The sequence below is a fragment of the Littorina saxatilis genome, linkage group LG8 (genome assembly GCF_037325665.1).
Source record: "Littorina saxatilis isolate snail1 linkage group LG8, US_GU_Lsax_2.0, whole genome shotgun sequence".
In the NCBI taxonomy this organism is placed as follows: Eukaryota; Metazoa; Mollusca; class Gastropoda; order Littorinimorpha; family Littorinidae; genus Littorina; species Littorina saxatilis.
In genome coordinates, this window is record NC_090252.1 from 4,984,234 (window position 1) to 4,994,233 (window position 10,000).

The following is a 10,000-nucleotide window of genomic DNA, read 5'->3' on the forward strand; positions in this document are numbered from 1 at the left end:
CACACACACCCTACTTACCTAAAGTCATAGCCACCAGCACGGTTAACAGTGTGGTTGAAGTGATCACCGGCTGTGGCAAGTGTACCGTAGTGGGATTCGAACCCTCGACTCAGCGGTGTGTGTGCCCAGTCACAGAAGCCCAGTAACCACTTTCCCACCAGCTTGGTGGCATAGCCCTGGTCCTGAAGGTACTCCTGTACCAGTTTGTACTCCAGCGGAAGCGAGAAGTTCATTTGACTGTAGCGAAGGTAAAACAAAAGTCGCATGAAGCGTTATTAAACATTAAATCAATCTGTCGGCTTTAACGATTGCAACTGAACACATTGGGTCAGTCTCTGCCGAAAACTGAATGCTGGAGTCAAATAATAATATAAAATTCACAGAAACGATTAGCGTGTCTGTCATTGCAGTTGTCATTTCAACCCACATTTTGATGTACAAATGATCAATCAATGTTTAAGCTTCCAAGCAGAAATGCAAACCCATAGTCCTAACTATGTCAAATTTGTTTCTTTCAAAAATGTCAAAGTATTTGATTAAGAACCGTGAACATTGTGAAAAATGTGCTTCCACAGTACAGTCTCAACTTTTGTTAATAAATGGATATTACGTCATTAAGAAGGATTACCCCCTCCCCCTCCCTGCCATACTCTAAAATACACACAGTCACAAACACTTCAAAATGCTCATTACTAGTATATTTGACGGATGGCAAACCTACTTGTGATAGCCCTGGCTCCGATTCCCAGGATATACGGGTATCAAACCGAAGCCAAAGCTACCAAGAAAAACCGTGCACGGTTGATTGACCGACCTAGCTATGATGGTTTCGTTCGGGACTGGCTCTGACTCGGGTGTCTTTCCATAGCTAGAGCGACCCGAAAAGACATTAATTGATTATCCAACCTACCTTTGATAATTTTGTTCTGGGTTGTCCTTGATTCCCAAGGTATACGGGTACCTACCCATGGCCAAGCAAACAAGCAAAGACAGTGATTGATTTTTTCGACCTACCTCTGCTAACTTTGTTCGGGGCTGGTTCTGACTCCTAAGCTATAGGGTATCTACCCGTGCCTAGAGGTACCCGACAAAGACAATGGTTGATTATCCGACCTACCTATGATAACTTTATTCTGGGCTGGCTCTGATTCCCAGGGTATACGGGTACCCATACGTGGCAAGAGCTATACAACAAGACGTTGATTGACTATCCGTCCTACCTATGATACGATTTTGATTGGGGCTGGCTCTGATTCCCAAGTATCTACCCGTGGCTAAAGCTTCCAGAGAAGACAATGGTTCATTTTTCGACCTACCTATAATGACTTAGTTCGGGGCTGGCCTTGATTCCCATGGTATACGGGTATCTACCCATAGCTAGAGCTACCCGAGAAAACAATGGCTGATTATTCGACCTATACATGATAAATTTGATCGCAGCTGTCTCTGATTCCCAGGGTATACGGGCATCTATCCGTGGCTAGAGCTACCAGAGAAAACACCATTTGTTTATCCGACCAACCTATGATAACTTTGTTCGGGGGTGACTCTGACATACAGGGCATACGGGTACCTCCCCGTGGCTAGAGCTACCAAACAAAGGCAGTGATTGATTTTTTGACCTACCTCTGTTGACTTTGTTCGGGGCTGACTCTGACACCCTAGGTATAGGGGTACGTGTCTACCCATAGCTAGAACGACCCGAGAAGACAGTGGTTAATTATTCGACCTACCCATGATAACTTGTTCCGGGGCTGGCTCTGACACCCAAGGTATAGGAGTACGTGTCTACCCATAGCTAGAACGACCCGAGAAGACAGTGGTTAATTATTCGACCTACCCATGATAACTTGTTCCGGGGCTGGCTCTGACACCCAAGGTATACGGGTATTTACCCGTGTCTAGAGCTACCCCAGCAGACAAAGTCCTGGGCTGAGTGTAGAAGCGAAACAACTCCACCCCTTCTTTGCGAAGGCGGTCCAGGGTTGGTGTCCTGAAGTCATCAGATCTCCATCCCACATCCGACCACGCGACATGCGTTGTGAGAATTTGCAGAATATGTGGTTTCCCTGCGGCATCAACTGTCTGAAGTTCAAAAGTAATACTTGTTCAAGATAAAAAAAATATATAAAAAAGAAGAAGAAGACAAGCAAACAAACAAACAAACAAGCAAACAAACAAACAAACAAACAAACAAACAAACAAACAACTGCATTGTTACAATTGAACACATCCCCCCCCCCCCCTCCTTTTTTTGTGGTGCGAAGTGACATTTTTAAAACTTCATAGAAATAAACTTCGTAACGTCTGCTAAAAGAATCAGTTCTTCTCGTGAAAACTTAGCTCAGTATCTCAGATATGCCAAACCATCAACTGCCCAGCACTGTCACGTCTCTCAGTGTGGTCATATACCAACCATCAACTGCACAGCACTTTCACGTCTCTCAGTGTGGTCATATATACCAAACACCAACTGCTCGGCACTGTCACGTTTCTCAGTGTGGTCATATACCAAACATCAACTGCTCGGCACTTTCACATCTCTCAGTGTGGTCATATACCAGACATCAACTGCACAGCACTTTCACATCTCTCAGTTTGGTCATATACCAAACATCAACTGCACAGCACTTTCACATCTCTCAGTTTGGTCATATACCAAACATCAACTGCCCAGCACTTTCACGTCTCTCAGTGTGGTCATATACCAAACATCAACTGCCCAGCACTTTGACGTCTCTCAGTGTGGTCATATACCAGACACCAACTGCCCAGCACTGTCACGTCTCTCAGTGTGGTCATATACCAAACACCAACTGCCCAGCACTTTCACGTCTCTCAGTGTGATCATATACCAAACATCAGCTGTCCAGCACTGTCACGTATCTCAGTGTGGTCATATACCAAACATCAACTGCCCAGCACTTTCACGTCTCTCAGTGTGGTCATATACCATAACTCATAACTCATAACATTGTATTGATCCAACAAAGGAAATTAAATTGGTCATCAGCACATATAGGTCATTAATTAATAATTATAAAAGAATAAGAGAAGAAAATTCATAAAACCCATGATAACAAAAAAAAAATATCTAAAGTAATATATGTACAACTACAATACCCTTTTTACTTGCACACATGACACACCGACACACCAACACACATGCATACATACCTACATACATACCTACATACATACATACATACATACATACATACATACATACATACATACATACATACATACATACATACATACATACATACATACATACATACATACATACATACATACATACATACATACATTCCATGTTAAAGTGTAGTTAAGAACATCACAGTAAGTATATCATTGTTTGGATTAACAGATAAGTTTTTATGTAAATGATGATAACAACAATCCATAATTAACGCTATTGCACTACCAAAAGAAGAGACCAACCAAACACATAAAACCAATCCCAGTAATCATTATCAGTTATCACAGGTATCACAGTAGATTAGCCATCAGGTAGTTAGACTCAATTGGGCAAAGTATAGTGTCAACACCATCACAACAGTGCTAAAGCTCATTATCACAGCACTAGTTATGATCAAAGGTCAAACAGTCATCAAACCAAATTAAATATATCATTAAGAGGTACATTTAAAAGGCATCACTGATAGTCTGTGGCCAGGACAATGGCTCGGTTGCTGTTAAAATATCTCACAGCTGCAGGAAGAAAAGAACGCCGAAAACGCTCCGTTCGACACCTAGGCATGAGAAACCGAGCGTTCCGTGTGATGCGGAGATCCATCAGTGCGTCGTGGAGGGGATGCCCTAGGTCGAGCAGAATAGCTCTGGACTTACTGGCAAGCCTTCTTTCAACAAGGACTTCAAGGGTGTCAAGGCTCTGGCCTACAGTAGAACTCGCTTTCTTTATCAGCCTGTTCAGCCTGCCAGTGTCCCTTGCAGTGGCATTCCCTCCCCAACACACTGATGCAAACACCATCACACTGCACACCATACTCTGATAAAACATGTACAGCATCTTGTTACACACATGAAATGATCTCAGCTTGCGCAGGAAAAACAATCTTGACTGCGTCTTCTTAAAAACAGCATCAACATGATTAAACCAGCTTAGCTTGTTATCTAGAACTACACCTAAATACTTGTACTCGCTGACTATCTCAATCGCATCACCTTTGATGACTACAGGATGGACAGTGTCTTTCTTTTTGCGAAAATAAAAAATCATTTCCTTCGTCTTGCTTGCGTTTAATACTAAAAAGTTGGAATCACACCAAGACACAAAATCATCAATACGTTCTCTATACAAGCTCTCATCACCATCAAGAATACAACCAACCACGGCAGAGTCGTCAGAAAATTTCTGAAGATGACATGACTCTCCTTGTACTTTAAAATCAGATGTATACAGGGTGAACAAAAAAGGTAACAAAACTGTTCCTTGTGGTGCTCCGGTGAAAGTGTTAATCATGTCAGATGTAAAAGTACCATTCCATCGTACAAACTGTGGTCTATCTACCAAATAATCCAGAATCCATTTCACTGTACTATGATGCAAAGACATGTTTTGTAACTTCTGAGCCAGAAGGTGAGGCTGAATAGTCTGAAAGGCAGAAGAAAAATCAAAAAACATAACTCTAACACAAGCAGAGCTCTTCTCCAGATGTGTGTACACAGAATGTAACATAAACAATAGTGCATCATCAACCCCTACTTTGGCCCTGTATGCAAACTGCAAAGAATCTTGAAAAGCAGCGACTTGGACCTTCAAAACAGTCAACACCAGTCTTTCAAAAACTTATATATGACCAGCACTGTCACGTCTCTCAGTGTGGTCATATACCAAACATCAACTGTCCAGCACTTTCACATCTCTCAGTTTGGTCATATACCAACCATCAACTGCCCAGCACTGTCACGTCTCTCAGTGTGGTCATATACCAAACATCCACTGTCCAGCACTGTCACGTCTCTCAGTGTGGTCATATACCAAACATCCACTGTCCAGCACTGTCACGTCTCTCAGTGTGGTCATATACCAAACATCCACTGTCCGGCACTGTCACGTCTCTCAGTGTGGTCATATACCAAACATCCACTGTCCAGCACTGTCACGTCTCTCAGTGTGGTCATATACCAAACATCAACTGTCCGGCACTGTCACGTCTCTCAGTGTGGTCATATACCAAACATCCACTGTCCAGCACTGTCACGTCTCTCAGTGTGGTCATATACCAAACATCAACTGTCCAGCACTGTCACGTCTCTCAGTGTGGTCATATACCAAACATCAACTGTCCGGCACTGTCACGTCTCTCAGTGTGGTCATATACCAAACATCAGCTGATGTTAGTGCTCATAACAGTACAGAAAAACTGTCGGAAACTTTTTTTTTTCTTCAAAGATGTTTTTTTTCAGGCAATTGTTCAGTTTTTCATGCAATGCATAGGAGTCCAATGGTACTAGAATAGATATGACGGACAAAAACATATTCAATACAACATACAATCAATTATAATAGGTGCTGTTCTACAAGGACAGAATATGAATCCCACTTCAGCCTAAATTTTCCATAATTCAATTTTGTACAGTGGATATGTTTATCGATCTTGTATATATATAGGCCAGTTCCTTTAAAAAAAAGTTCAATGTTGGCTTTACTTTATTTATTCTACATTTGTATACACAAAAATTGGTTTGCAATAAAATACAATCAAAACCTTCATCAGCGTTTATTGTGCCGTCTTGTTCAAATAATATAAGTGTGGGGTTAGTGCTAATAACAGTACAGAAACACTGTCGGAAACTTTGTTTTAAAACCATAGGTTGTTTCCAATTACTGATTCTGAAGGTTACAGTGGGCGAGCAAACTGGCATGGTTGTGTAACCTCAATCTATGAACTTGAAAAAAATAGCGGGTTTTCTTCCGCTCAGACCTATTTGCTTCAAGTGCGGTTATCTAGCTGAACATAATTATTCAATCCATTGGTCATCGTCTCAATGTCCTGGTTTTGTCAGGGCGCACAGCATAGTTGAGTCACCAATGTTCAACCCCTCCCCCTCCTCTCCCCCCTTCCCTCCCCCTCACGCACACATACTCTAAAATAATACGCACCTGCCCTGCAGAAAGAAGAACGAAGGAAGACAGGAACAGATTGAAGAAACCGTGAGTCATCACCCATCCATCGCAACATCGCGCCATGGTTTGTGTACGAGCTTTCAGGTCGCACTGTTCTTGCTGCAGCCACAGCCTCCCTTTTATAACAATTGCGTGTTAATCCAGATTAGTTAAAGTTACTGTCCTGCCCCCTGAACACAGTTCTGCTCACAATATCAGATATTGCCAGTGTTGACATGGAGTAAGGCCTTATCCTTCAACATACGGCCACCGCCTCCGTTTTATTGTGTATTAATACTGACTAGTTAAAGGTACTGTCCTGACCCTTGAAACAGTTCTGCTCGCTGACTCAGATCTTGTCAGGTTTGGCGTGGGGTAACGCCCTCTCTCTACATTGACAGATACCAACATCGATAGAGTTGTGGGTTTTTGTTGTATATATTCAACTACTTCATTAAAACGCCTTGACTGTCACAATACGCATGAGGTACGGAATTTGCCATTCGCAAACAAATACTTTGACAAGGGAAACAACCGCTGTATATGACCTTTACATTTGCATTAAGACGATTGCCACCCCTGGAGATCATTTGCTCAGTGTTGGCATTACAGACGAACTCCGAAAATAACTCCGTCGGGCTTGTATGGGCTGTGAAAGAGTGAATACCCTTGCTTTTCCTCCGACACACGTGGGAGGGGCCAATCACTAGCGAGGGGTGTGTCGGACACACGTGGACAAGGGCACATGTGAATCTATCTGTCCGAGGAAAAACAAGGGTATTCACTCTTTCACAACTCATACAAACCGGCGGATTATTTCCGAAAATTGTCTATTTGTCATGCTTTGTATGTTGTAAATTATTATTATTATTATTATTGTGATCATTTTTATGCGCCTAATCTAGATATAGCCCTAGGCGCTTACATATTAATTTCTGCCGTTTGAAATGGAATTTTTTTACAGACAGACAAACAGACATTTTTTTACACACAATATATAACGCATTCACATCGGCCAGTAAAGCTCAGTAGCCTATTAGGCGAGCATTCACCTTTCACGGCCTTTATTCCAAGTCAAACGGGTATTTGGTGGACATTTTTATCTATGCCTATACAATTTTGCCAGGAAAGACCCTTTTGTCAATCGTGGGATCTTTAACGTGTACACCCCAATGTAGTGTACACGAAGGGACCTCGGTTTTTCGTCTCATCCGAAAGACTAGCACTTGAACCCACCACCTAGGTTAGGAAAGGGGGGAGAAAATTGCGGCCTGACCCAGGGTCGAACACGCAACCTCTCGCTTCCGAGCGCAAGTGCGTTACCACTCGGCCACAACATGTGTTGTTGTTGATCTTTTAACTAAACTATTCCGACAGTTAAGGGGTAACGTACATTCACACTCTCAAGAGAAACAGTCAGAAAGGTGATGTTGGGTATGTGTCCAAGGGGAGGACATATTCTATGTAACGCCTGGCCTGATTGGAGATAGCGATCTGAATCGAGCACACGGGAAAGATTGTGCCTTCAGAGGGCGCTGCCTGTTGCCTTATCCTTCTTCGTCCATGGGCTGCGACTCCCACTTCCACTCGTTGGTACGAGTGGACTTTAAGTGTACGCCACCCCCCCCCCCCCCCCCCTCCCCCAGCCCCGGCCTCCCCTCCCCCTCCCCCTCTTCCCCGTTTAAGCATAGTCATATTCTGGGGGATGCATCACATTTACTTTCGTGTTTCTGTATTCCATCGAATTCTGGCATGGATTTGTTTCGTGCGTACTTAGTATTACAGTGTTCTAGATGTCTAAACAACGAAGAGACTGTGGTAAGATGAACAAAGTTAAAAAAACAAAGAATTACTGTACTCACCAATACAAAGACGACACAAGACGATTACGAATTTTCGCTTCTGGAAGCTTCATCAGGAAAAAAACACAAAAGACAACAAAAAGCAGACGCAACACGGAACGAACAGGGTTTGAAACCCTCCCCCCTCCCCCCCCCCCCCTTTATGAGTGTGTATTACTTTTAGTCTGTATGCCTGTGCCCTTGACATCATCCAACCACTTCTCTCCCCTTTCATTCATTTCCGTTCCTAGAGTTCCTTCCCCTTTTTGCGTGTTTCCCCTCCATTTTCTTTCAAACCCTGTTCGTTCCGTGTTGCGTCTGCTTTTTATATTTAGTCAAGTTTTGACTAAATATTTTAACATCGAGGGGGAATCGAAACGAGGGTCGTGGTGTATGTGCGTATGTGTGTGCGTGCGTGTGTGTGTGTGTGTGTGTGTGTGTAGAGCGATTCAGACTAAACTACTGGACCGATCTTTATGAAATTTGACATGAGAGTTCCTGGGTATGAAATCCCCGAACGTTTTTTTCTTTTTTTTGATAAATGTATTTGATGACGTCATATCCGGCTTTTCGTGAAAGTTGAGGCGGCACTGTCACGCCCTCATTTTTCAACCAAATTGGTTCAAATTTTGGTCAAGTAATCTTCGACGAAGCCCGGGGTTCGGTATTGCATTTCAGCTTGGTGGCTTAAAAATTAATTAATGACTTTGGTCATTAAAAATCGGAAAATTGTAAAAAAAAAATAAAGTTTATAAAACGATCCAAATTTACGTTTATCTTATTCTCCATCATTTGCTGATTCCAAAAACATATAAATATGTTATATTCGGATTAAAAACAAGCTCTGAAAATTAAATATATAAAAATTATTATCAAAATTAAATTGTCCAAATCAATTTAACAACACTTTCATCTTATTCCTTGTCGGTTCCTGATTCCAAAAACATATAGATATGATATGTTTGGATTAAAAACACGCTCAGAAAGTTAAAACAAAGAGAGGTAAAGAAAAGCGTGCTATCCTTCTTAGCGCAACTACTACCCCGCTCTTCTTGTCAATTTCACTGCCTTTGCCATGAGCGGTGGACTGACGATGCTACGAGTATACGGTCTTGCTGAAAAATGGCAGCTACTTGACTAAATATTGTATTTTCGCCTTACGCGACTTGTTATATTTAGTCAAGTTTTTACTAAATATTTTAACGTAGAGGGGGGAATCGAGACGAGGGTCGTGGTGTATGTGTGTGTGTGTGTGTGTGTGTGTTTGTCTGTGTGTGTGTGTGTGTGTGTGTGTGTGTGTGTGTGTGTGTGTGTGTGTGTGTGTGTGTGTGTGTGTGTCTGTCTGTGTGTGTGTGTAGAGCGATTCAGACTAAACTACTGGACCGATCTTTATGAAATTTGACATGAGAGTTCCTGGGTATGAAATCCCCGAACGTTTTTTTCTTTTTTTTGATAAATGTCTTTGATGACGTCATATCCGGCTTTTCGTGAAAGTTGAGGCGGCACTGTCACGCCCTCATTTTTCAACCAAATTGGTTCAAATTTTGGTCAAGTAATCTTCGACAAAGCCCGGGGTTCGGTATTGCATTTCAGCTTGGTGGCTTAAAAATTAATTAATGACTTTGGTCATTAAAAATCGGAAAATTGTAAAAAAAATAAAAATGTATAAAACGCTCCAAATTTACATTTATCTTATTCTCCATCATTTGCTGATTCCAAAAACATATAAATATGTTATATTCGGATTAAAAACAAGCTCTGAAAATTAAATATATAAAAAATATTATCAAAATTAAATTGTCCAAATCAATTTCAAAACACTTTCATCTTATTCCTTGTCGGTTCCTGATTCCAAAAACATATAGATATGATATGTTTGGATTAAAAACACGCTCAGAAAGTTAAAACAAAGAGAGGTAAAGAAAAGCGTGCTATCCTTCTTAGCGCAACTACTACCCCGCTCTTCTTGTCAATTTCACTGCCTTTGCCATGAGCGGTGGCCTGACGATGCAACGAGTAAAATGGC

At 41.8% G+C, this 10,000-nt stretch overlaps 1 protein-coding gene across 1 annotated transcript in view; it reads right to left on the reverse strand.

The window, feature by feature from the left end:
• LOC138972588 (arylsulfatase I-like) overlaps positions 1–6,277 on the reverse strand; it is a 21,509-nt gene extending 15,232 nt beyond the window's left edge. Inside the window, exons 1-3 of the mRNA XM_070345243.1 lie at positions 6,131–6,277; positions 1,841–2,085; positions 19–237 (exon numbers count right to left, since the gene is read on the reverse strand). Of these exons, the coding sequence (XP_070201344.1) occupies positions 19–237; positions 1,841–2,085; positions 6,131–6,217 (551 nt within the window). The 5' untranslated portion in view covers positions 6,218–6,277. The remainder of the gene's footprint in view (positions 1–18; positions 238–1,840; positions 2,086–6,130) is intronic.
• Between the last annotated feature and the right edge of the window lie 3,723 nt (positions 6,278–10,000).